The following is a 27,985-nucleotide window of genomic DNA, read 5'->3' as shown; positions in this document are numbered from 1 at the left end:
GATAATCATAGCTGTATGTTTTGCAAAATTATTCACAATATTTTTGGGCTCTTTTTTCTCTTCTTTTGCTCATTTCCTTCTTCCCATGTTTTTGAAAATAAATACATAAATAAATACAGCCGGTTTGCTCAGGTTTCAAAGGGTTAATCACTGTTGTACAGCACAGTACCTCCAACAATATGAAACGCAAAGTCTGCTTTTTTTGTTAACAGCTTTTATTTTTCAAACAGATCAAACTGCTTTGGCAAAAATGATTTTGTTTTTAACAGTCATGCCCATAAAGCTTTTTTGAACTGAGAGACGGAGCAAGAGAGTCAGAACATTTCTTCAGCTACCATAGCAGCCACTGTAACAATAATAACAACAACAATTATAACCATAATCTACAAACAGCTGACACATCATAAAATACTATATTCCCAGTATATACAAATAAATCAGCTTTATCACACAATCTCATAACCACAAAATATCACTAAGAATGGATACGAACATTAATATTTCTACTTCTGGTCCAAATACATTTTTAAAATAACTTCTGTTCTGATTGTGGTCTCCGTACATTCAACTTGACATTAAAATCAACCCGGCAGTCTGATTTTTCAGTATGTGGTGATGATGTTAATATAACTGCAGTATTTTTCTTGGACCTAACTGAGATATTTATTTAAATTATATTAATGAAATTAGAAGCAAATAAAAAAGGAGAAAATTCTGAGATTTTTTTTAATAAAGTTATGATATTATGAAAATAAAATTGCATTTATTTTTTCCCAAAAATGTACCAGTTTAATCTCATAATATTAACACTTTTATTCTTATAAATTTACTTTTTTCTTGAAAAAAAGACTTGAAATTAGGACTTTATTTTTATAATATTTTGACTTTATTCTTAAAATCTATAATTTTTTGTTCTTTAACATTGCCCTAATTTCTCATAACATTAAACCGATGATAAAGGCTATCACGTGTTAATCAGTGAGCTTTAAGGGTGTTGGTCGGTATGTTTTTATAACTTTAGAGCGTTTACAAAGAATCAGATTGTAGAAACAAGCTAGAAACAAAGATACATCCTTCACTGGCTCCCCAACAAAAAAATAAATAAAATAAATATTTCCACCTGCTTTCAGTATTTATGCTAATCCCATCTAAACATCACTCACTCTCTAAAAGAAACAGAATAAAATGTCGAACTATTCCTTTAGAGTCGGGCTGGTTTGCCGGCGTGTCTGACTGTATTCTGCCCTCTGGTGGTTAAAAAGTGAACATTTCCGATATTTTCATGCAGAGCTCACAGAAGTCACATCGCTGCTCAGTTTACGATAATAATATCACGACAGAGTCAGACTGCTAAATACAAAGGCTTCGTACCAAAGAATGACATCTATCAGCTGCTTTCACAAAAGGCCACATATGAATACAAATCCAAACAAACAGATCAAAGATTTTCTGGTTAAATTCTTTGTTTGTGGCAGAAATACAAACCTCAAAGACTGCACGTCCACTCAACATCTCTGTGTGGAGTTACTGCGAGCAACTGAAAATAATGATTACCTTTAGGTTTTCTGTCATGTTCAGTCGGTTTTTGAGCGTAGATATACTTGCTTTTAACCCAGTTCGTGTATCCTGCATTGTGTCTTTAACAGTAAGTCTACAGATGTTTATTTGATGTTTATGAGTGAAATCTAAAGATCTACAGGAAGATATTATATATGCATAAAAATTGAACCAGCAGAGGGACGCAAGTTCAGCTTTATGTTGAAGTTGTTTCAGCTCGAGGCATTCGGGGCTGCCCTACAAAAACTCGAGGTGCATAAAGCCAAAAAACATGAGACGTTCAGCAACGCAAAAGCAGTGAGCAAAACACTTCAGTCTCATTGAAAACCAACACAAAAAGCTGCCTCAGGTTGCTAAAACACACTCTGTCCAATCAGGCCCTTACTTTTTTATCTGCAAATCATCAAACTCCATCTGTAGGTGGGTTTCCATTAACCCTCAAACTGCACAAATTCAAACTCCAATACAAAATTCACCTAATGGAAACATGTCAATTTTGAAAAAACTCCTGTTTATCTCAAAGGTTTTACGCTTGCATGAGATGGTATTTCAGGCGATTCGTAAATGCCGTATTTGGCAAAACTGCAAGGGAGGCACTTTTTCGCTCCTATAGATCATATGATGTGGCTACTTTTCTCACTCTGGCACAGGAACGTGGCATCTTTATTCTAAATCCTGTCTACAGCAGGAAAAAACTGACAATGAGCAGAGCACCAGGCCAGTTTGGGTGGCAATTCTGAGGTCTGGAAACAGGTTTTTTAAAAGCAAGTATATCATGAGCCTTAGACACGAAATAGGACAAATTCTAAAACTTTTAAAACTTTGAAACACCTCGGGACAAACAGCCAATAAGAAATTCAACATAGTCGTGCATGTGTTCGAGTTTGTGGGTGCGTGCAAAAATACGTAGAAGTGGAAATATGTACAAAATATCGGTTCTCATGCTGCGATCCAAAGATGTACACCATAAAGAATGATAGAAAGGAAAGTTTAAAAGTAGAAATGTTCGTATGCCCTCCCCGTCAACCACAGAGGAGGACCACAGCTGCTACACCCAAAACATTTCGTCTTTCAGTCTTTGGATTTACCGAAAATGAAATGAGAAGTGAAGGCATCATGGTGACCTCGAGTTTGCCTGTTCAGTCTTACGTCTTTCCTCTTGCTGTTTGTGTTCGTCCCTTGGAGCGAAAACTCACCCAGGGATGTTTCTTCAAAGCCAGGGCTAAATCTAGATTCAAAGGGTTAGAAAAGCCCCTAAGGACTTCCAGAACCGCATCCAGATCACAAAACCTGAACAGCAGACATCACAGGACAGGCAGTGGTAGAAGTATGATCTCCGTCTAAGGGGTCAATGGTCAAATGTCAGCCAGTGATCAAGGACACTTGACAGGAGCAAAGGCTTTCGATTGGCTGCAATGGTATCTTGATGCCATTAAAAGGTACCTGAAGGGACAATTCGAAGCCGTCACCTGTCTGATGCGAGCTTGCTCTCACTTGTTTTCAACCATTTTAGCTCCCACCAGAAACATTTTTGCCAAGAGTCCCAGAAACCAACCAGTATCTCTACACTGGTACAATCCCTTGCCCCAGGTGTGCTGTATGTCCATTTGGTTGAGCACAAATTTGTTGAAGGATATGAACCATGCCCACATTGCTGGTTTGATGATCCAGCCTTGTCTTTTTTTTTCTGGGAAGCACTTTGTGATAAAACTTCGTTTGGCCTCTGTGAGATTTGCCAGCTTTCATCTTTTGTGGCTTCACTGATGGGTTTCAGTAGCAGGTTTCTGGTGGCGATCACTAATTTCAGTCCAGGTTATCTCCAAGTGTTGCAGCAGTATACTGGAGATACAGCAAGGCTCGTACCATGTGACCGTGTGCTGATGGGTGAAGATACCCAAAGTTCAGCAGCAGACAAACAAGGAATCGTGTTGTTCCAGGTTCATATTTCTTGACGTCACTCCTGGGCATTGCAAAAATATCTTTCATGCATCGTTGGCACATTTGTGTTAATGAAGCGATTATGTTCTGACGAGCTCTTTAAAATCTGATGACATGTCCAGATTGCGAAAGTTAAGAACATGTTTGCACTCTTTTGCCAAGAAGACGGACCACATACGAGTTAAGATTTTTAGGACCGATTCCTGCTCTTAAAGATTTTGTAAAGAATTGTCTTGCAGCAATGCAGATGACCTAAAGCAAGACCAACAGTGTGTGACTGCTGATGGATGATCACACCCAAAGCTCAGCTGTAGTCGAACAAGGAATCAGGGCTGTTCTGGGTTTAAAGTAATACTCATAGCCTTTGCTTTTCTGCCCCGTGGGCACATTTTTTGTGTATGTTGTGATTATGTTCCAGAGTTCAAGATTACTTTCTCAGGTCGTAAAAGTCAAGAACATACCTTTTGACCAGGTATGTGCCAACTGGAGACCTCTAGAACCTATTTACTACTTTGAAAGACTTGATCAACAAGTCGTCCTGGTCCTGGAAATGGGGGCAGACTGTAGATGTGCACAGATGGTTTGCCTCATTCTTGATCCACCTCATCTTCCAGCTCGTAGGTCTTCTGGCAGCTTGAGTTCCTCATGTTAGACGGAACAGACTTTATCAGTGAGAAGCCTGGAGACCTTTCCATCAGCTGCCTTACGTACACACAAATCACTTTGGGACATAACGTGGCAACAAAACATCGGAGGTTTCACTCCCACAAGGTCCGGCAATGCTTAAAGAACAACACAAGCAAAGTTGTAGTAAGGCGCCCCAAGGAACAACATACTTCGAATGGCACAAGAAGTTCGCCTTTCTGCAGCCTAATGAGAAGCCGAGATTTGGACCTCACCATCATTCGCAACGTGTCAGGCCTTTGGGTTTGGGTGTGAGCTGGACTAAAAGTCGTAATCCCATCCAGAATTGTCATCCGGTGGTGGCTCATCTGTGTCTTCAGGGAAACTGTCGAAGTTACCGGTGTCAGTCGGAGAGGAAACCTGGACAGAAAAACACACTGTCAAACACCTGGAGTGGGTCACACCAGCTGTTCTTTTGTTTGTCTTTTACTAAGGCAATGTTTAGATGAGAACAGCCCAACAAAAAATGAAAAAGTCAAAAATCTACAGTCCGTTTATTGGCTTTCATAACTTCCAAATACATCTCATGGTCTGTTATTGTCGTTGAGGGTCCCATCATAACATATATTGGGTTGAGATTATAACCTCTGTCTTTGATCAGTTATGGCTTTCACTTTGAATTGTTTTACCAGACAGTTTCATCCATACCACCTTGTTGTTGTCTTTTTATGTCTCAGTACATTTACAAACACTGATTGGTCAGAGGTCCAGCGTAAGTTCGCCAAAATTTGATTTCAACTCACATCAGGTGTGATGGGTGGAGTCAGAGTTCCTTTCCTCAGACCCTCCCAGTTAAAGCCTTCAAACCACCTGAACACAGAGACGCAGATTAGTTTTATCTTGTATTTCGACGTGTCAAACAGCCAATCAGGTGTTCCTCCCAAACTCACTCACTTGTGCTTCTGAATGTCTTTGACTCCGTTTTTCAGGTTTCCAAGTCTCTCTGAGGGATTATCTCTGTTGACACAAACGGTTTAAAGATTAATCTTGGAGATTTTAACAATTAAATTTGACTCTACAGTAAATCCGAGCTGCTCAGGCACACAGCGCCTCCTACCTGCAGAGCTTCTTGATGAGGTTGGCGGCGTTCTTGGTGATCTTCTTTGGGAACTCGATCATGTCGATGCCTCTCAGGATGATGTTGTAAGTTTTCATTGGATCTGGACCTGAAAACGGGGGACTGGAGACAAACGCAGACTTTGTGGGACACTAGTAGTTTGACGCTATTGAACTCTACAGTCTGTCTTCTGTTTGTGTCCTCACCTGCCGGTCAGCAGCTCGTACATCAGGATGCCCAGAGACCAGTAGTCTGCTGAGACGTCGTGACCCTTGTTGAGGATGATCTCTGGAGCAACGTACTCAGGAGTCCCGCAGAACGTCCACGTCTTCTTACAGAAACCGATCTTCTTGGCAAAACCAAAGTCCACCTACAAAAAGACAAAACTTATGAAGTCGTCTTTCCACATGAAGTGTTATTTTTAATTTTATTACTCTCCTTTTAAACATGTGAAACTGAAGCTTGAAAAATATTATTTTTGTAATAATATTCTTGATAATAAACGGAGGAACAGATGAACTAACATCACTGGTGACTTTTTGGGTGACTGTAGGGTCGATGATATTTTAGATGTCTAAAGTTTGAATTTCAGTTTGTGTGGACATTAAAATTACGACATTTTTGAGACATTGGGTTTCGTTAAAACTAAAATCAAAAATGATGTTGGCATGAGACATTTTGAAAAGGATTGTCCCATTTTATACAGGAAAATTTCAACCACAAACCCTGGTAACTGTTTTTAACGATGTGTTGGGGGTAAAATAAGAAACAGGATTTGGCCTTAAGGACCCACTGTGGGAAGTTTGTATATCACCCAGAAAAATGAAGCTACACTGCTAAGGTTCCCACTGATTCCTACTAGATGTTATGTTTCGTGCACACTGAATATGTATTTTGTGAGGGAATAAAAAAATTACCAGCTTTGCGTATCCCCGACTGTCCAGGATGAGGTTTTCAGGTTTCAGGTCTCTGTATATGATGCCTTTGGCGTGCAGGTAGGCGAAGGCTTCGACCACGCAGGCCGTGTAGAACCTGGTGGTCGAGTCTTCAAATGAACCCCTGAAAAATACAAAGTTAACCTTCTTGGGTGTTTCTGCCTCTTTGCTGGAAATTTTGGTCCCTTTCAGTTTTGTTTTTTTTTACCTGGATGTCCTGCTCAGTTATCTACAGAATTAGCTTTTTTTACAGCATTTTCTCCAAAAACTGCTGCCTACTGCTTTTCAGGCTGCTATTAACTTATGTAACTTGATTGACATCACTTTGTGCTGCATTCAGACACTTTCCACAAGTATTTAAACCTTTGAACCAAACGCAAATTGGTTTGAATTCTTTCAAAAACATGGGATGAAACATGGCAGTAAGTGCCCCACAAAAGGAAATAAATTAATAGATGTAGGAAATGATTAAAGAGAAAAAAGACATGGAAAGTTTCCAGAAAACATAATTTTATATTTAAAATTATCTTACAGATTTATTGTAATTTTAAGATTTTTTTTGCAGGTAATTTACTTGTTTTTGTTTTCTAATTTTTATTTATTTTCCACCGTTTTTGTGCTAATTTTCAGGTGATTTTCTTGTACTTTTTATTAATTTCTTGCTAATTTTGAGTCACTTTCTCTTTAATTTTTCATTCCTTTTTACCCATGTTTTTCAAAGAAATCAAGCCAATTTTCCCAGGTTTTCAGGTTCAAAATGTTTTTGTTTTTTTTAAAGTGATTTTTTTGTTGTTGCTTCCTGGAGCACTAAATGCAACCTTAAAACGGTGGATTTTCATGATGAAATCCAGGTTTAGGATGAATGATAAAGTAGACATGACCAATAAAAACAGATTAAATGTGTTTTTGATTACTGATAAACATTGTGAAATGTGTACCTGTCTCTCAGTATCGTCCACAGCTCTCCTCCCAGACAGGCCTCCATCAGCATGTACAGATATTTACTGTCTTTGAACGTCCGATACAACCTGAACACAAACAACAAGAGCTTCATCACAATTTGTAAGAACATGACACAAACATACTTACAAAGATGGAAATATATATGCATTTATTTATTTATTTTTATTTTTTCATGAAGGTTTTTTTTAGGGAAGCTTTTATTTTGAAAGCCAGGAACCACACCATAAATGATGCAGACGCTTTTATTTATTTTCATTGGTGACCAAAGTATGCTCCGAAAAACAAAGATATTGTTTAGATATTTTATTTTGCAGGTCAAGAACCAAACAACATGTTCATTTTTTAAAAAGCAAAGCTGCTGAGGATCAGTGAGTTGGGATATTTGCGGCGGTGCAGATTGTCGCTCTGACCTGACGATGAAGTCGGAGTGCGCCTCGGTCATGATGTGTTTCTCTGAGCGGATGTGTTCCTGTTGTCTCGTGTCCACGATGTGACGTTTCTTTAGGATCTTCATGGCGAACGTCTTCGCCTCCTCGTTCTTTAACTGCACCTGAAAAAAAGAGTTTTTCAGTTTTACCTTTACAAATCATATATACAGAATAATTCATGTCAATAAATATAAAACACTTCTGACTGAGACTCGAGCCTTTATCTTTTTATACTGACAGCATTTATTACTGATAAGGACGTGAGAAACCAACAAAAACAAACAATTCAGTTAAAAAATACTGTAATAATAAATGATGAACACTGGGCCTCCTGCAGCAACATTCTCTGAAACTTTATCTTAATTTTCTGTTAAAAAAACAAAAAAAAACCAAAAACAACAGCGAGTCCCAGAAATCAATGGGTAACAAAATAAGAACTAATTGTGGTACGAGCAAAAATAAGAGGAAATTTGTTCGGAAATGTTTTCTTGCACGAGGCCGTATGAGAGAAAAGGTGCGAACGTTTTTCTTCCTCGTGTTTTTTGCACTGTGCCCTGGATGGCTTTAGCCTTTTTATTTTGGTAGGAGGTGGAGAGAGTGTGCAATTTGGCGCTGTGGACGGCTGCCAATGTCACCTATAGGAAGATCCAACACACACACACACACACACACAGTGGTTTTTATAGAACGTGACATGATCCTCTATTTCTGGACGGCCCTCACGTCTTTACGGTAAATGTGACGCCACAGTCAGCAGCTGGTTAGCTGAGCTCCTCACAGCATAAAGACCGTAAACAGACGCAAACTGCTCCGTCCAAAAGTCACAGCGTCCACCTTCAGCTCCTCTAAATCTGGTTTAATCTGCTGCTCTCAACCTGCGATCGACGGAAAACATCTGCCTGGACTACAGGAGTTATGTATGAGGGGGTCAGACCGGCAGTCTGGGGGGTCGGAGGTCACAGTTTTCCTTCGAGGCAGAGTTACACTCTGACGTATCGACTAAACATATCTCCAGAGGCATGATGGGAAACCCTGAGCGGGGATTCCTTCCTGTTTTGGGCAAACCCTGCAGGGCTTCCCCTCCGACCTTCAGTACCCTCAGACCCGCCTCCCGAAGCAGAGAAACACGACCCCCCAGCTGCATCCCTCCCTCCTCTGCTTTTTCCATCCATCACGCTTCTCATGTTCACTGCACAGATTAATGCAACTCGTAAACAAATCCAGTCACTCACATTAACCCTTAGGGACTGCTGGTACACTTTACACGCTTTTCATTCGTATTTGAGTGTAATCAGTGAATTTCCAGCTCAGCTCCTACAATAAGTCTAAAATACACTGTGGAAACTAAATAGTTACATTCAGACTGTTCAGGTCCAAAAATGCTCCATTGAAACCCATTCAAACTGACATTTTTGATCCCACAGCCATCAGAGCAGAAAAACAGGACTTGTATTATTTCTGGGTGTCATTCTGGGCTTTTGACTCTGAATTTGTCATTTTGACTATTTTCCACCTGATGAGGTCATTTTGACCATATTTGGCATATGGAGGAAATACATGCTATTTCCACTAGGTGACCTGTCACAGTCAATGTAGCTGCTGATCACTGACATATCCCAGACTGTCAGCAGCTACACTCACACACTGACATATCCCAGACTGTCAGCAGCAAAATATCAACTTTGCACATAGAATATTGAAAATAATTAATTTTGTGCGTGTTTTCATCTAAAAACATGCAATCATGACAAAAACCTGCCATTTAAAGGGTTGAAATTCTGTAAATTAATGAATATTTGGTATTTTGATTAGGACTGACTTTTTAAAGCTTGATTCTGAAAAGCGCATTTTGTGCGCAGAGGGATTCGAGTGTGTGTGATATCAGTTTGGCGTCAAAAGGGTTAACAGTTCAACACCCAAGAAACTTTTCATTAATAAAAAAACGAGAGCGAACCCTGAAGGAGCCCGGACTCTGAATCACATGAGGACTGGTTTCCAGTTACCAGCACTGATACTTCACTGGAAAGATACTGCAAATAGCTGAACACACACACACACACACACACACACACACACACACACACACACACACACACACACACACACACACACACACTTGTGCAGTAAACATAAATACAGAAATAGCAAACAATTTGCACTAGCATGTCATTATTTTTTTTAAAAATGATGTACTAGAGCTGGTATTTATTTCGACCTGCCATAATTAATGTAATGTAATTAATGTAATAAACCACAATTTCCCCCCGCGGATCGATAACGTATTTCTGATGCTGATATATCCGAATATCAGATATCGGCAAAAAATACAATATCGTGCAGCCCGCGTAAAAATTATTAAAAAGTTTTTCTGTAATCTGATATTGTTTGATGCGATCGTACCAGCTCGACGCGCCCGAAGCCGCCGACTCCCAGCGTGTCGATGATGTTGAAGTCCTTCAGCTTCAGGCTGGAGAAGAAGGCGTTCTCCGCCTCGTACCTGGAAAACAAAAAAACAAAGAAAAATAGTACTTTAAACATCTGAGACGTCTGAGCAGCCGAAACCCAAAAGCGTCCGAAGTTCCGAAATGCAGCGTTGGCCTGACGTCGCACTGTACCTGCAGCATTTGACCACGTGGAAGAACGGGAACTTCTTGGAGGTTTGGATGGAGAAGGAGGTGATGGGGAAGGGGGAGGAGGATGCAGGAGCAGGGAGGCTGGTGAGCCGCTGCCTCTGCTGCCTCGCCGGGAGAGGAAGCAACTCTCTCATCTCCCAAATTTATTTAAACCACGATTTTTAAACACCGAGATCTCGTCTCAACGTCAGTTCAGTTTATCACCAGATTATCGAAATATTCTGGAATATAAAACACCTTCGGGAACAGATTTCTGTGGAGACTTTCTCAAATACCTCCAAGAGCTTGATGCTGTTTATTATTTCGCCGACAATCATTCAGTTCCTTCAAAATTCGGAGTCTCGTGGTCAAAGTGCGAAGGTGCAAACGAACATTGCCGACATTGACCTTGTTTTCTCACGAGAACGTCCTGCACAGCGTCTGTAAGAGAGCCGTCTCAAAGGAAGAGCTCCACTTCCAGTCTACATGGTGAGGGTCCGGCCGGCGGACGTAAGAGGTTCTGGTGTGGGGGGACCGGCGGTGCGGTGAGGCGGCCAGATCCTCCAGCTCTGTGTGCATTAAGGTTCTGAGCGATGCTGGTCGTCTGCAGAGCGGGACGTCGTCAGAATCCAGACGATGTCATCGTCAAAGATTAAAAAATATCAGAAATTCTTCGTATTCTGGAAAGATTTTGGACGATAATCAAAAAACTCAATATCTAGACTGCAAGTTTGTGGGCGTCAGACTTTAAAGAGTCCAACTGAGCACGCTCAAACTGAAACTATGACTGAGGACAGCCTCTGAAGGGCTTGTCCTTTTTGTCAAAACAGCGTCCACGCCTGCTCCGGCTGACTCCTGCAGGGTGTGTACTGCCAACCTGAGAAGACCCGCATGGCAGGACGCTGCTGCTGCTGCTGCTGGTATTTTTAGCACGTGGAAACATTGCTCAGAGGTTCGCCCAGTAAACGCAGCCCCGTCGTTACACGGACTGACTGACAGGAGGCTGCAGGACAGACTGTCCCCGACCTCAAAACCAGAGGACGTGAACGCTTCAGAAGATTAATCAGGATGTGAAAGATCCAGTGTTCAGGATTTAGAGCAGTGATTCTCAACTTACAACCTGTGGGACAAATCTGCCCCCCCCCAAAACCATTTTCCAATTCACAATAAAAAAAAGTGACTGACACTGTGACACTCAGAGTGCATAAAACAGCATCAAAATATTATCAAAAAAAGAGCCAGAGGAGGACCCCCACCCCCCCGACAGAAGACACAGCTGAGACCCGAATGTCCTCAAATTATAGAAACATCATAAAATCCAAGAAATTTGCTGAAATCTTACAAATGTCCGAAAATCTTAGCAACATTATAAAATCCGAGGAAAGCCCTAAAATCCTACAAACGTCCTAAAATGCTATAAACATGATAAAATCTTAGAAATGTCCTAAAATCTGAGAAATATCATAAAATCCCAGAAGTCCAGGAAATGTGCTACAAACCAAAAATCCAAAAAATTTTCTTCGAATCCTAAAAACGTCCTAATGTCCGAGAAATGTCCTGAAATCCTAGAAACACGTGAGGAGCTGCTGTGATTGGCCCCTGGCCTGCTGCCATTTTGCAAAAGTGGGCGCCAAGAAAAATGTAATATAACAATGTTTTCAATAATTCACGATTTCCTAAAACTAAGAATTGTTGTGTTTTTATTCGAATGGGATCCTCCACCGACACACAGCTCTACTTTGATGCTGTTTTATGTCTCTGACACCTTATGGAGACTAAAAGTACAAAAACTATTCCCAGTGTGAATCACTTTATTTTTACTGTGAATTAGAAAACGGCTGGGGGGCCACCTGGCACCCTATCGGGGCCACATTTGGCCCGTGGGTCATAAATTGAGCATCACTGTTTTAGACTCTCCTTTTTAAAACATTTTGTATAAATAAAGAAAAGGCTAACGTGGGTTTTGGGTGATTTCTGAGGCGAGCACAGCTGTCAGGTCCTCTGTGGAGGAAACTTTTACCTCCATCATCAATGACAAAGAAAACACACGCCAGCGGGGGGGTGTGTCCTTTTCTTGGAAACCGACTCTGTGGAATCGGATTTCTGCAGAAACAGAAGCTGCTGGTCGCTCAGGACGAAGCGACAGATAAACACCCTAATAATAGTTTATCACGGCGAGAAAGAGATTAACTGTTGGAGCGCAACGCAAAGTTCAAACCCCCCAACCTTCACCCTGCTGACGAGTCCTTCTCACAACACTGAATCCTGCCAGAGTTCAGACTGAGAGGCCTCAGCGACAGCATAATAATAATAATAATAATAAAATAAAATAATAACAACGATAATAATAATAAAATAAAATAATAACAACGATAATAATAATAAAATAAATAGATAATAATATAGTAATAATAACAACAATGATAATAATAAAATAAATAGATAATAATATAGTAATAATAATAATAATAATAATAATACATAAAAAATAACAACAATAATAATAATTTAAAAAATTAAATAATAATATAGGACTTATGTAGCACTCTTCTAGCTTCTAAACGACACTTAAAATGATCAGATTAACAAGCTGAAACTTTAACTGAAAGCATCATTAAGGACATGAAGAGTAATGTCAGTGATGCGACGCTACCTCATATTTTTTAGATTTTAGACAAAAAAAACTTTAAAAAGTGTTAAATTAGTCTGATCTCTCAGAGTTACGGAATATTAATTTATTAATTTATATATCACAAAAAAGTAACTGTAAAACCTAAATAGATAAATATATATTAAAAATGCTAATAAAAAGTAAAGTTCAGTCCAGAAACAAACTGAAGGACAAACAGTCTTTAATTTTATGCACGTCACTGTTTACTGTTTGCCGTCACCATAGCAACCTGGTTGATTGACAGCAGGACACCTGGTGTGTGTGTGTGTGTGTGTGTGTGTGTGTGTGCGCGCGTGCGCAGTACTGAATCTATACCATAAATGACTGACAGTGTTTAGATTCACTCAGTCACACGACCAGCAGTCATCTGATACAGCACACAGCAGCTAGTGTAACACTGTGTGTGTGTGTGTGTGTGTGTGTGTGTGTTATAAAGTGCACTATACGTCTCTGCCCGGTGGAAATAAAAAAATGTCAACATCTGCAGCAAACCTGCATCAGCGTCCCGTTCCTTGTGCTGCGTTCAGATGAGTTTCTCGTGTATTTAAATCTTTGGATTCTGATCAAATTTGTGCAATTTTGCAGCACTTTTCTCGTCATGTTTGCCTTGTTTACTATTATTTTTACTTTCTTTTTTGTTTGTTTGTTTGTTTGATGTTTTTCTTTTCTTTTTTCTTTACAAATTTCAGGTAATTTTCAATAGCTTTTCTTTACTAATGTCTTGCAAATTTCTGCATCATTTTAATTATCATAAGTATATTTCAAGAAATTTGCTTCTGTTTTATTTTTTTCTTCCATTTTTTTCTGATTTTCAAATAATCTTGTACTTCATACTATTTTTTTTTCAGCTGGTTTTTATGGTTTATATTAATGACTTATATTAACATACTTTTTACTCCTTCCTTGTGGTAACTTTATTTTGTGAAATCTTTTTATCTTTTGTTTTTCAGTTGTATATTTTGATTTTGTATTTTTGTTCCATGTCTGGAACTTTTGTTGCTGCCCGTCTCAGCCAAGACACTCTTTAAAAAGAGAGCTTTTTCTGGTAAAATAAAATAAAATAAAATAAAATAAATACGTTTTGTTTTTCCAGTAACTCTGTTTTCAGTGTTGATGTGTAGACCCGGAAATAAGTATTTTGTCTTGTGGAGGGTCACATTTAGTAAAGGTGGACGTGACCTAAATCAGTAGTTCCCAACTGGTCGGTTGGGATTAAAAAGTGACTTTTGTACTTGACTATTACTTTTTTGTACTACTATTATTGTACTAAAAACGCACTTTATTTTATTTTGAGTCTCATTTAACACACGAAACTGTTCATATTTTTTTTGCTTTTATTGCTCTGTTCTTGGCGTTACTTTAAAATGCTTCAACAGTGTTTTTATGTCACAGGTCTTGAAGCAATAATATACAGTTTTTTGGTTTCAGTGCTGCTATATATTTACTGGATTTTAAGTAATTGCACTTTATTCTTGCAGTATATTTTATTTCACTGCCCACGTGTTCACGTTTACTGAAACCGAACTGAATATGTGGTCATTTCTCTTTCTTCATGTGTGGACGTGAGCCATCGACTGAGGGGAAATCTGCCCCCTGTGGTTACACCAGCTGGGAACCACTGACCTAAATAGTGCTGCTCTAACCTGCTTATTATACATCGGTCGTGCTCCCACATAAATTAACAGTTAGTCGTCCACTATTTTAAGGAACAGAGGCATCAGAATACAAAGGTCACTGCTACAGGAAAGCCTGCGCTTAGTTTTTCATTTAAGGCTTCTTATTGGCCTAAATCACCATCATCGTCGTCCTCTTTATAGCCAACAACCAGATTTCATTAAAATAAACAGCAATATTACTAAAATTTTAATTTATTGAAAGTCTACAGAAACAAACTAAAACTTATAAAAACATCACCAACTCTGTTTTGGTTAAAATAAACTCTGAATTCATCTAGTTAGCTGTGAAAACACGCTGCCTCTATACACGCTGAAATGTAAATATAATAATTAAATGAAGTCTGGTGGGTTTGACAATGGCGATCTGTTTCTTTAACCCTTAAAACCTTGACAAATTGTCTAGATTAAAAAAAAAAAACATGGGAATGAACAACGAAAGAAGAAATGACCCATAAATTTTCAAGACATTAGTAGAAAAAAAAAAAATTACCTGAAAATGTGTTAAGAGAAATAAAAAAAAAAAAAAAATAATAAAATAAAAAAACACAAAAACAGAAAAATAAATAAATTAAAAGAAAGAACAAAAAAAAGTTGGAGAAAGTGCTTAAAAATTATAATAACTCTGTAAAATAAATGAAAGCATTTTCCCCTGGATATTTTTCCAGAGCTTAAAATAAAATAAAAACAATAAATATAAATAATAATATTTTCTGATAATTATAGCAATTGTGAATATAGTTTTCTTGCTATTTTTCCTTAAAAGGTTTCTGATGATTCTCTTTTTTAGGATCATATTTTGCATCACTTTCTTATCACCTGTTACTTTTTTTGTTTTCTGCAATGTGCTGGACATTTTATTTCAAACTGCCTTTTTTCTCATGTTTTTGAAAGAATTCAAATCAATTTGCTCAAAGTCTAAAGAATGTATGTCAAAGGGTTAAACAATTGTTTTTTTTGTGAACCTGCTGATGAAAAAAAAAACACTTTTTGAGGTTTTCAGGCTGAAAACCTCCACAGATCCTTTAATTTAATATTCGGATGAAGTCACTGATTTGTGATGTAAATAAAAACACCTGACGGGTCGCTGATTCGAGTCTCCGAGTGTCCTTCACAGCGTCCTGTTTGTGGCTGCAGGTATTATTAGCTGTTCTTACATAAGCAGCCGGACCGAGGATCCAGTTACTGCAGAAACATTCACACACTCCGAAAACCTGCTGCTGACATGATGGAGGGAAACACACACACAGGTCAGGTCTTAAAGGACCATTACACCAACTTTTAGCCGGATTTTACAAATTCATTTTTAATTAAAGCTGCAGGCAGCGATGAAGGGGCCCTTGCACCCCCACGTATGTCGGGGTCCTGATGGGACACTAACTAAAGCGGTCATTCATGACCGTGAAATTCGGATAAAGCGCTCGGATGAAGGTCGGACGCTGGAGTCACAGGGTGTAGCACTTTCACCGGCAGTTGGGTGGAAGTGGAGGAGAGACAAATTTCATGTCATCTTGATGTACATAATTTGAAACCAAACCATGTAAATATCATGTAAATCCAACGATAACCGTCTCTCAAGGCTTACTTGCTCTTGCCAGAAGGTGGCGCTATTTCGCCTAGAGAGTGTAGTCATACAGGTGTTTTAGGGCGGGACCGTCATCAAACATACGAAGCCTCAGGCTGACAGAAAGTTAGCGTAGAGACCTGCTCAGGGCTGGACTGATGTCCGCCACACCGAGTTTGGAGAACATTCGAGCATTTAAAGTAACGTTATGATAATTTTCCCCTCTGCAGCGAAACATCGGCGAAATGATGTTCGCTGCGTTAACCTTCGACGTCGCGGTAATGAGACGGGAACCTGCTGAAGAAATTGATTCTGACAAAAACAAAATATAAAAAACTGCAGCTCATGTTAAATTAAAACATTGAAGACCGTCAGGAGCAGCCGAGCCTTAAATATAAACTCTGTGTTCTTGTAATAAATACTAATTTCTCTTACTTGGCTTTGGCTTCAGCGTCTTCGTATCCTTTGTTTGAAACGTCGTCCAATCCACCAATCAGATGCTTGAACGAGCTGCAGAGAAAAAAACGAAGTCACACCGTTTTCCTCAGCTGTCGGAGGTTTAAAGTGTTGATGTGTGTCCCCCCTTAATGTTGAAATGAAACCTAAGTCGTCGCGATGTGACAAATTTTCGGTATTTGACGCCTCAGAGTTGAGGGCAGGCGGATATACGTTACATAACAAACCTCTGCAGACTGTTTAACACTGACACCAGCTCGGGTTTAACCCTTTCAAATCTGGATCAATGTCACTTTTCTGTGCTGCATTCAAACACCTTTCAGGAGTCTTCAGACCTCTGAAATGAACAAAGTGGTTTGATTTCTTTAGAAAAAAAAGTAACCTTGCGAGAAAAGCTCTACAAATTGCAAGAAATTAATAGATTTAGAATAAAAAATAAATAAAAAAAGAAACAGGCAAGAGAAAAATGTCAAGGAATCTATAAACATAATGATCATAATTAGATATTTAAAATTATCATTAGTCTGAGCACTTTTTAGGTCATTTCTTTGTTTTCTTTTTTTTAGATTTAGATTTTTAAATCATTTTTGTTGCCTCCTTCCTTTTTGAAAAAAAAAATCAAGCCAAGTTTCTCACAGTAACGTTATAAAGCAGCGCATATTTTACTTATTCATGTTTTATTTATTTTATTTTATTTCATTTGTGGATTTATTGCTTATTTTGGCTCTTGTTTTGATTCGATCCTAACTCTCCCCTCGTTTTGTCTCGCGTGTGTTCAGTGGGGCTGTTTAGCTCGCCGTCGTTGTATCGCCTGCTATGATTCCCATTTCTGCTTTCAGTAATTCAGGATTTACTGTCTCTATAGATGCAGTGTGTGTGTGTGTGTGTGTGTGTGTGTGTGTGTGTGTGCGTGTGTGTGTGTGTGCGTGTGTGTGTGTGTTTGTGTGTGCGTGTGTGTGTGTGCGTGTGTGTGCGTGTGTGTAGTTAGTGGTGATGACCAGCAGAGGGCAGCAGCAGCTTAAATTAAACCGTCGGCTTCACTCTCTGAACTCATTCGATTTAAAGGGTCAGTTCACCCAAATCACAGAAAAGGTTCCTGCAGACGGACAGTTTTATGTGTCGCTCCTCGACATGACGGAGCTGAACGAGATTTAGTTTCACTTCTTCAGTTAAAGTGAATTACTGTCAAAATATACTTAAAGCACCTAAAGTAAACGTACTTCTTAAGCAGAATGACTCATTTAAAAATTATTTCATTTATCCTTTTGAAAACAAAGCAATTTGGCACAATTTCTTTCAAAAGCCATGGGGAGAAGGCAACAGGTGACTTAACGAGAAACGGCCAAAAACCTACCAAGAACTCAGGTAACTCAGTTTTGTTTTTTTCAGTTTGCAGGAGATTTGTTGCTCATTGTCTTTTTACCATGTTTTCAAAAGAAATCAAATCAATTTTTCTCCGGTTTCATAATTTTAAAATCTCATGAAAAGTGTCTGGAGGCAGAAAATGGATGTCATGACAGGTGTAAATAATAAAAACAATAATAATAATCATAATTATCATAATCATAAGCAATAAAGCTTATTTTGGCAGACTGCTGTGTGTGTGTGTGTGTGTGTGTGTGTGTGTGTGTGTGTGTGTGTGTGTGTGCGTGTCTCACTCTCGGTCGATGACCAGGCAGGTGACGGCTTCGGCAGCGATGACGTTGGCTGTTCTCACATCCTCTCTGTGGTTAAAACACACACACACACACACACACACACACACACATTTTAACAATTTATTTACGTCCACGTTTTTCCGAGTTTATGTGAGCCCTCGCTGTTTTTGGGCTTCTCGAGTTGCTGCAGTCGTCTAATGACCGACCTGCGAACGACCGTCACCACCACGGCGGCGTGGATGGATGACGCATGATGATGACGTTGTGGTCTTACGTATTGACGTCGATGGACGTACGTCAAGACGGCAATTCAGTAGATGATGTCATCGTCCAGTCTGCATACATCAAACCTGACGTCAAGGACCAAATTTATCAGACCCATGTCTCACAGTGTCGCTGCAGGAGTCTGAGGACGACGTCTTCTTCCAGCTGAGACAAAGACAGGCTGACCATCAAACACTTTTAAAGGAGAGAGGACAAAATGTCCTCACATCATAAAAATGTCTCCCTCCGAAGGCGTCCTCGTTAACCACAATTTTCTACGATTAAGAAAAATGTCACATATTGAAAAATGTCCTCACTTTGTAAAAATGTCTTAACTTTGTAAAAATGTCCTCACTTTGTAAAAATGTCCTCTCTTTATAAAAATGTCTTAACTTTGTAAAAATGTCCTCACGTGGACACCTGTCGGGTCCTCTGTGCACTCTGACAGCTAAAAGTCTTCCATGTTTATAGCGTGTGCATGTTTTTGTCCTCAGTCGTGTCTCATGAATGCTGTCTTTGTCCTCAGTCATGTCTCATGAATGCTGTCTTTGTCCTCTGTGGTTTTGCAGGAGACATTTAAAAACCCTCTTGGGGTCAAAGGTCACGCGGTCTTACCCCTGTAGCGCTCTCTCTCCGAACCAGTCTCCCCTGGCGAGCTCTCGGAGGTGCGTTGTCTCCTGATTGGTCGGATCCTCCTGGGTCACGTTCACCTGGCGGGACGTGTGATTAACGGCGATCAGGATGAGTCAGCAGATCAACAGGATGACTCAGCAGATCAACAGGATGAGTCAGCAGATCAACGGGAGAATCAATAAGCGGGCGGGCGGCGTTACCTTTCCTTTGCTGATGATGAAGAAGGTGTCTCCTCTGGCGCCCTGTCGGATGATGTACTCGCCGTCCTCGTAATGCGTCTGAACACACGGAGGACGGTTCCCACCACAGAAGAAGAAAGTTACGATACTGACAAAACGCAGTCTTTGTTTCTGTCGTGTTGTTTGTTCTCATCTTTTTTATTTTAAACGTTTTGCATTTTCAGAGAAGAAAGAGTTAACCCTTTGAGCAAATTTTTTTAAAAAAAGAAGGCGGCAATGAGCAATAAAAGACAAAAATGACCCGAAAAATTATAATTAATCAAGTAAAAAGTTAAAAAATGACCTTGAAATGAGTAAAAAGTAAAAGTTACCTTTCTATCAGACCTGACAGAAACACACTGCAGTGCAACTCGTAGCCATCTATTGTCTCTGTGTGTGTTTTAATCAAATACCGTCTAAAAAATGTATTTTTCGATTGCCTCTACTTATTTTCTACACTTATCTTTTTTTATTTTAATTAATTATTATTTAACTTACTTTATTATTTAATCTTTGATTCATTATTTTTTTCTCACCTATTTATTTGTTCACTCTATTTCATTTATTCTTCTTTCTGGTTTTTATACTATTTCTATATTTATTTAATTTATTGGTTTGTTTATTTATTTCAGAGGGTTCAGTCAGAGTCCACTGATGATTTTATTCGTTTGAACTCAGAGCTCGTGTTGATTTAAAGATGTTTTTTGGTGTTGGTGACTCTCACCTCCTCCATGACGTCCGCCAGTTTACTGAGAGTTTCCTCCGGAAGACCCTGGAAGGTGGGAACGCTGCAGAGGGACAAAGTTTTATTACTTTCTTTATTTTTCTACATTTTTATCTGTTTCCGTTTCGTGCTGAAGTTTGACATTTTTAGTGTTACTTATCATCGGACCAACCACACAGACATTTCAAATAATCTACGGTCTTGAAAATATGCCTCAGAGGTAAAGTCATGGAAAGGTCATGGAAAAGTATGTAAAAAAGTCATGGAAAATTTATGGAATAATTATGGAAGAGGCACTGAAATATATGGAAAACTTATGGAAGTTACAAAATTATGGAAAACTCATAAAAGAATCATGGAAAAATTAAGGAAAAGTCATGAGAGATCATTAAAAAAATTATGTAAATCTCACTAATGAAAATGTTACAGAAAAGTCCTAGAAAAGTCAGGGAATAGTCATGAAAAAATGATAGAAAATTCAAGGAAAAGCCATGGAAAAATGATGGAAAAGTCACGCAAAAGTGAAGTAAAAAGTCATGTAAACTTAGGGAAAAGTAATGGGAAAGTCATAGAAAAGTCATGGAAAAGTTATGAAATAGTCCTGAAAAAATTGTGGAAAAGTTAAGGAAAAAAATGATAGAAAGTCATAGAAATGTCAGGTGAAAGTAACGGAAAAATTATGGAAAAAATCAGAAAGGTTATGGTAAAATAATGAGAAAGTCATGGAAATGTTAGGAAAGAGTCATGGAAAAATTTTGGAAAGTTATATAAATTCATTAGTAAAAATGTCCAGCTGGAACGATTAAAAGTTATTTTCTATGTTAAAACATTTCATGTGTTCAGTTTCACAAACTTTCCCTTTAAATCAGACGGAGCCTCTAATTGTTATTAAATGACTTCTGTGTTTGTTTGTTTGTTTGTTTGGCTGCACTGTAACCGTCACAACAGCTGCTGTTACTATGGTAACCACAGGGGGACGCCAAGTCAAACGGCACTGAAATTTTAGGGATTAAAACTGTAAACGTGCTGATCATGTGACCTGCAGTTTGGACACGGGATTTTGAACCTGCAACCCTGACTCTATAAATGTCCTCACTTTGTAAAAACTAAATGTCCTTACCTTTTAAAAATGTCCCCATTTTGTAAAAATGTCCTCATTTTCTACAAATGTCCTCAAAATGCTGTAACTTTGAAAAATTTTCCAAACACGTCATGATGTCATCACTTTCTACAAATGTCCTCACCCTGCTCTTCATTTCCAAAAGTGTCCTCATTTATCAAAAAATTACTAAAAATTTCACATTTTCATAAATGTCCCCGCTCTCGTCTGCGGTCCTCACAGACAGACGTAAAGGAGACACACAGACAGTGTGGACGTGTAAACAGCACCCCCCCCCAGGAAACAGTGAGACACTTTAAACCTTCGACGTGATGCTTTTGAACCCGTAACCCCGACAGCTGGTGCCTTGCTCGTGGGTTTCAGTCACCTCTTGAGGAAGTCCATGTACTCGGCGTGTTTGATGAGTCCAGTTCTCATCATGATGGTCTGGAAACACTGGCGGTCGATGGCCCACAGCTTCACCTGGATCAGAGCTGCAACACACACACACACACACACACACACACACACACACACACACATACACACACACAGTTAACAGCATGAACACATTAACGGCTGCTCCTGTTATTACACGTTTAACATCGTGAATATATGAAAGTATCGGCGTCGCATCAGAGCCGCAGACGGATCATCTCCTGAGGGACGGTAAGAGGATCTGGATGTTATTAATAAACAGCGCTGCTGTGTGTTCGCGCATTTATGAATACTTAATGTTTCTGTATAGAGCCGCGTGCACGTTTGTGTGTGTGTGTGTGTGTGTTCAGTGTGCACGTGAGAGGAGGAGATTACAAGAAAACATTTTGGGCTGCTGCGTGTGTGTACAGTATGCAGGTGTCGTCATGGCAACAGTACACACTTATGCATGCGTGTGTGTGTGTGTGTGTGTGTGCGTGATGTTAAACAAGTGACCACTGCAGCAGCAGTTCACTCACACGATGTCTAAGAATAAATAAATTAGATTTTTATGATGGTGTCACTTAAAACGACGGCAACGTGAGACGCGAGATTTCAAAGTAAATTCATAAACTGACAGAAATATTGCTCAAATAAAACTGAAGAAATCTGAGTTCAATAATCTGTCTCGTCTTATTTTCCAGCCAAAGTTAACGAAGTGAAAAGCATCAAATAAACACTCACTTTTTTTCTTTTTTTTTAAAATCTGAACATCAGAAGATTTCGGGGTTTATTCGACTCATTTCACGGAACATTAACTCACTAAAATCATCATAACGTGTGCAGTATTGAATTATTATAATCAGTGTTGAAGATAATGAGACTCACTCTCCACTTCACCGAAATTACACGATCTGTTTCCCCCTGAGTGTTTTTAATCTGCAAACATCCAGAGCAGGGATACTTAATACTTGGCCCGCGGGCCAAATCTGGCCCCTGGTAGGGTGTCAGGTGGCCCCCAAATCCATTTTGTAGTAAACAATAAAAATAAAGTTAAAAAAAAAAAAAAGGCATTTCCCAAAATGTGAGAAATTTCCTAAAATCCTAAAATGTCCTAAAATCCTAAAATGTCCTAAAAGTCTAAAAAAAATCTTAAAATCCAAGAAATTTCCCAAAATCTGAGAAATGTCCTTAAATTCTTGAAATGTCCTAAATTCCAAGAAATGTCCAAAAGTCTTAGAAAAGTTCTAAAATTCTAGAAGCATCCTAAAATCCTACGTGTCCTACAATCTAAAAATGTCCTAAATTTAAGTAGTGTCCAAAAGTCCAATAAAAGTCAAAACATTTGAGAAATGTCCCAAAATCCCAGAAACGTCTTACTGGAAATGTTTTCAAATCTGAGAAATGTCCAAAAATCCTAGAAATGTCCTAAAATCCTAGAAATGTCCTAAAATCTGATCAATTTGCCAAAATCTTAGAAATGTCCTTAAATACTAGAAACATGCAATTCTAAAAATGTCCTAAAACCCTAAAAAGTATGATGCAGGTTTGATTCCCCAGACGGCCGAGGACGGAAGAGGCTTGTGGGACTGAGACCAGATGTGGCCTGTTTGTCCTCCGTCTCTGCGGGGGGACAGCAGGGGGGACGAGGAGAAGAAATGAGACGCTCCTCTGGTGTTTCACAGTTTTACAGATGAAACTCAGCTGAGATCATCATTAGGAGACAAACATTTACTCTCATCAAAGAGCGATTTAGGGATGAAACGTCTCCGTCTCATCATTTGGACAGAAACGTTTCATCTTTAAAATCTTCGTCTGTGAGGACGGACGTCTAAAGTGGATTCTGCTGATTTTTCGTCCCCTTAAGATACACCTGAAATAAAGTCTTTTAACATCACGTCTCTCACAGCTGAGAGCGATTTTATACCTCAGCAAGACGTCTGTCCTCATCACAGCCTCTGGACAAAAACTCAGAGGGGACAAAAGACAGAAATGAAATGAAAGGACGGATGAAAGTGAGGATGAAGGAAAAACACACAAGGATAAAAGACAGAACGCAGAGAGAATGAAAGAAAAGGATGAAAGGTAGAATAACAGGAAGGATGAAAGACAAAAAAGATCCAATAAAGGACAAAGGACAGCTCATGTCCTCTGGATGTTAAAGTATTTTCAGTCTCAGCGGCGGAAAAAATTAAAGCGTCTCCATTTCTGTCACTTCCTGTTAGTTTCATCTCGGCGTTAACACACAGCGACAAAACGCTTCAGCCCCGAAAAGAAAAACGTTTCCAGATCAGAAAACTTCATTAATCCTCCGACACAAAACATGAGACACACAGCAAGAGACACACACAGAGGACGGACCATAAAAGACACGACACGACACAACACACACACACACACACACACACACACACACACACACACACACACACACACACACTGACTGAATCCAAAATAAATCAAAACAAACAAAAACATGACAGAAAACAAACAAATATTCATGTGATTTTTTATATCTGATGTCTGTGAAGAACAAAATATTGACTGTTGAGTTAAAAAGTCTGAATTTGGAAAACTGATGAGACGCAACAAATGATGAAATATCTGTGTGTGTCTCTGTGTGTGTGTGTCTGTGTGTGTGTGTGTGTGTCTCTGTCTGTGTGTGTGTGTGTGTGTGTCTCAAAAAGTCATCCGAATCTCTTTAACATCCAGATTCCCAGCTGCCAACATCCCATAAACCTCGACACTGATGCTCACACAGAGCTGGTTGCCATGGTAACGCCATCCACCTGAGAATGCTGGCTCTCTCTCTCTGTCTGTCTGTCTGTCTGTGTGTGTGTGTGTGTGTGTGTTGCTGCAGTAACCGTGGAGACATGCAGACTTGGAGAAACTTCGCTGAGTTTAATGAGCTGAAGTCAGTAAAGTCGCTGAGCTCAGACACAAGTCGCGTTTACATCACACAGAGGAGTTATTACAGAGCATTACAGCAGGAAGTCATTACGCTCATAAAAGTAAAATAAAGAAATAAATAAAAAACTTCTATCGGTGTCTTTGATTTTAAAAAAAATCTGTAATTTTACTTTACAAAAAAGAACGAGATTCACGTGAAAAATCAATGAACTGTGTGGAAAAGAAAAGGAGTTTATGTTTTTAAATATCTCTGTGCTGCTTTGGTTTCTTCTGTATGACTCAACTTATGGCCCGCGGGCCAAATCTGGCCTCTGATAGGGTGCCGGGTGGCCACCTAACCCTCTTCTAGTTCACAATAAAAATAAAGTAAAAAAAAAACCCAAAACAAAACAAAAAACTATTCCCAGTGTGAATGTCTTTTAGCATCCATAAGGCGCCAGAGAGCATAAAACAGCATCAAAATAGAGCTTATTTATCAAAAATGTGCCAGTGGAGAATCCCCCACCCCCCAACAGAGGTCCTAGCTACGACCCGAATGTCCTAATATCTGAGAAATGTCCAAAAAATCTGAGAAATGTCCAAAAAATCTGAGAAATGTCCAAAAAATCTGAGAAATGTCCAAAAAATCTGAGAAATGTTGAGAAACGTCCTAAAAGCCTTGAAATGTTGTGAAGTTCAAGAAATGTCAAAAAATCCCGGAAACGTTCTCAGAGAAACAGAAACATCCTCGAAACATCGTAAGACCTCCTGAGGGTTTTTTTTAAATAAAAAGGCCATAAAACGTGGATCACATGACCAACCAAAATAAAACACAAGATATTAAGATTTTGAAGTGATGGTTGGCTGAAGCAAAATCAGACGTGAGCATTTTTTAAACTACCTTCTAAAGTCTTATAGCTGAGTGTTGTAAATGCATGTAACATTTACATTTGGGTTCTTTTGTGTTGTTATTCTACACAGTCTTGATGTAAATATTTACCTTTTTCTCTCTTTTTTTTACCATAGCTGTTGCTGCATGCATGTTATTGTATGTAACCTTGATATTTCTCTTTTCTTTACTAAAAGAGTTTCCTGCATCTCTACATGTGAAACTTGAGTTACTGCAGTTCGTTTGTAACAGGCTCATGTTGCACTGTGTTAATTTGCATTGTCGCTATCAAACAAACTACATCAATAAAAAATAATTGGTGGCTTTTAAGGCATCAAATGTTGATGTTTTTTTAGCAGCCTGCCACTTTTCTGTCTCCTGGGACAGCGCCGTGAAAAGCAGGTATTTTAAGCCCATGTAAACTTTTTTTTTGGCAACTGTGCTGGTGTGAGTCACACTTCCTAAAGATATCATTGTCTGTCATGTCCGTCCAGAATAAACTTCCACTGAATGCATCGAAAAAACAAGCTGCAGAAGTTCCCTGAGCGTCGTGTTTGTAGGTTTTCTGCACTAATTCAGTGACAGTTTGTCTTCCTATCAACAGCAAACAGCAGCTCTCTGCACGCACGAGGATCAGCGAAACATCAGCAACATCAGAAAACAAAGCACCGCCTGTTCGAGCTGTCGGTACGACACAGTACTATAAAGTACCAGCAGTGGTAGCTACTTTATTTCCCTTTATTGTAACTGCAGCTCATTCAGTATATTTTTTTAAATTTAAGTAGTTAACATTATTTTAAAGGACAATTTAAAATATCAAGTATCGTGATATAGCCTGAAAATATCGTGAAAAAATTATATATAAATATATATATATATATATATATATATATATATATGTTACTGCAGAACTGGGACTGCGCTTTATTCATCACAGGAGGGAGGAGGCTTTTTGACTCTTACCAAAGCTACAGATATTTAGACTCCCTGAGCGACTGAGGGCAAAATGCACGAAGAGTTCGTCTCACATGATGTGTTCAAAGAACTGCAGAAATCTGAAACTCAAATGATAATTTCTGTTTTACAGTTTCTGGCTGTGTTAAGCGGGGTCATTCTGGCAAAATCTTTTTTTTTTTTGGACCCATGGGACTGGAAGACACTTTTACTCTAAAAATCACCATAAATTTGAATGAAAAACTGATTTTTTAAAAATCTTAAAAAAAACTTGGCAATTCGCTTTGTTTCACGTAACGTTGATGATAACTTGGATTCATTTGGCTTTTTTTTATTTCTTTTGTGGACCTGTGGGTTTGGGGGGCTTTTTGTTTTTGAAAATCAACAAAAATGTTAATGAAAAAAGTAAAAAATAAATAAGTAAATACATAAAATGTAAAAATCAGCAAAAACTTTGGGCATTTTTTTCCTTCGTGATTATTTTTTATTTCAAACATTTTTAAAGAAGGAGCGCCCGGTAGCTCAGCTGGCAGAGCGGGTGCCTCATATTCAGAGGCTACGTCCCTGTTGCAGTGGCCGCGGGTTCGATGCCGGCCTCGGCATCTTTCACATCTGAACTGTCGTATCAAACGAGGATCGGTGATCCAGAGACAGTCTGTCTGTAAATGTTGTGCTAACAGCAGCTCTCCGCACACACGAGGATCAAAACTTCAGCAACATCAAAACTACATTGTAGCTGTCGGTACTACAGAGTACTATAAAGTGCTGCAGTAGTACTGCAGTTGTCTGTATCCGTGGTGACAATTCGAGGTCTCTGTTTGGTCATTACTTTTTATTCCTTGTTTCCACGGCTTTATGACCTGCCGTCTGTTGCTACGGAGATACCAAGTGTCTCTGTAACCACGGAAACAACAGGAGACACTCCGCAGCAGCGAGTATTATGGGCTGAGAGTGTTTACTGTGCTGCCGTGTGTTTGTGTGTTTCAGGTGATCATATTTCAGTGTTATTAAAAAAGAAAACACTAAACGTGCGTTTCGGGTGAAGTTCAAAGGGCTGAAGGTGCGACTCCAAAAACTGCTGCCGATTCATCAATTATTCATCTTCCTGTTCAGCTGCTGCATCCCTGTTTTATAACCCACATCTGTAAAATCTAGAAAATATTTGGCTTTTATGGACCCAAACCAAACTATTAAAGACTTTTCCATCTTTTAAAGGAATATTTCGCCATTTTTTTTACCAGCTTTGTATCAAAAGAGTATCTGTGTGTGTAGATGAACTCTGGTAAACTTCCCTCCATCTAACGGGAGCCTGCATATCCCTCGTTCCCCTGTGAATTTTTTGCTTCCTCTTAGGGCTGTTGCACAAACTACAGACGGTACCCATTCATTTTCGGTTTGCCCGTCATCTCAGACACAAAGAGTATAAAAGAGGATCTCTGATCGTATACAAATCAAGACTCTGTTACTGTAAAAGAAAAAAAGGCTTTAAAATAATCACAAAAAAATTACAATCCTCCCCTCCAAAAAAAAATAAAAAAATAAAAAATAATAATTTTTCAGGAAAAAAGCCTGAAATTTTAAAGAAGAAAACTCACCAAAGCCTAATAACAGAAAAAAAGCAACTTTTTTTCTGTTATTAAAAAAATTAAAAATTGATGTTTTTTTCCCCTTTAAAGGGAAAAAAAACATCAATTAAAAAAAA

The 27,985-nt window shown here is 38.9% G+C and overlaps 1 protein-coding gene across 4 annotated transcripts in view; it reads right to left on the bottom strand.

Moving 5' to 3' along the window:
- Window positions 1-180: 180 nt before the first annotated feature.
- Window positions 181-27,985, bottom strand: part of prkg1b (protein kinase cGMP-dependent 1b) — a 65,266-nt gene continuing 37,461 nt past the window's right edge. For 2 of the 4 annotated variants that reach the window (XM_088069831.1, XM_088069829.1), the window contains exons 4-18: window positions 21,523-21,628; window positions 20,036-20,099; window positions 19,294-19,371; window positions 19,076-19,170; window positions 18,197-18,262; window positions 16,518-16,592; window positions 9,963-10,059; window positions 7,545-7,684; window positions 7,110-7,199; window positions 6,154-6,295; window positions 5,443-5,606; window positions 5,237-5,359; window positions 5,074-5,136; window positions 4,923-4,989; window positions 181-4,539 (exon numbers count right to left, since the gene is read on the bottom strand). In XM_088069831.1, the coding sequence (XP_087925957.1) occupies window positions 4,441-4,539; window positions 4,923-4,989; window positions 5,074-5,136; window positions 5,237-5,359; window positions 5,443-5,606; window positions 6,154-6,295; window positions 7,110-7,199; window positions 7,545-7,684; window positions 9,963-10,059; window positions 16,518-16,592; window positions 18,197-18,262; window positions 19,076-19,170; window positions 19,294-19,371; window positions 20,036-20,099; window positions 21,523-21,628 (1,469 nt within the window). In that variant the 3' untranslated portion in view covers window positions 181-4,440. Of the gene's footprint in view, window positions 4,540-4,922; window positions 4,990-5,073; window positions 5,137-5,236; window positions 5,360-5,442; window positions 5,607-6,153; window positions 6,296-7,109; window positions 7,200-7,544; window positions 7,685-9,962; window positions 10,060-10,177; window positions 11,078-16,517; window positions 16,593-18,196; window positions 18,263-19,075; window positions 19,171-19,293; window positions 19,372-20,035; window positions 20,100-21,522; window positions 21,629-27,985 lie in introns of those variants that run through there. The other 2 variants (XM_088069830.1, XM_088069832.1) reach the window with 2 other exon arrangements.

This window comes from Plectropomus leopardus, chromosome 19, assembly GCF_026936395.1.
Source record: "Plectropomus leopardus strain MGB_pleo_1.0 chromosome 19, ASM2693639v1, whole genome shotgun sequence".
Lineage (NCBI taxonomy): Eukaryota > Metazoa > Chordata > Actinopteri > Perciformes > Serranidae > Plectropomus > Plectropomus leopardus.
The sequence above is the reverse complement of the archived record's forward strand: the minus strand, read 5'-3'. Positions and strand labels throughout refer to the sequence as shown.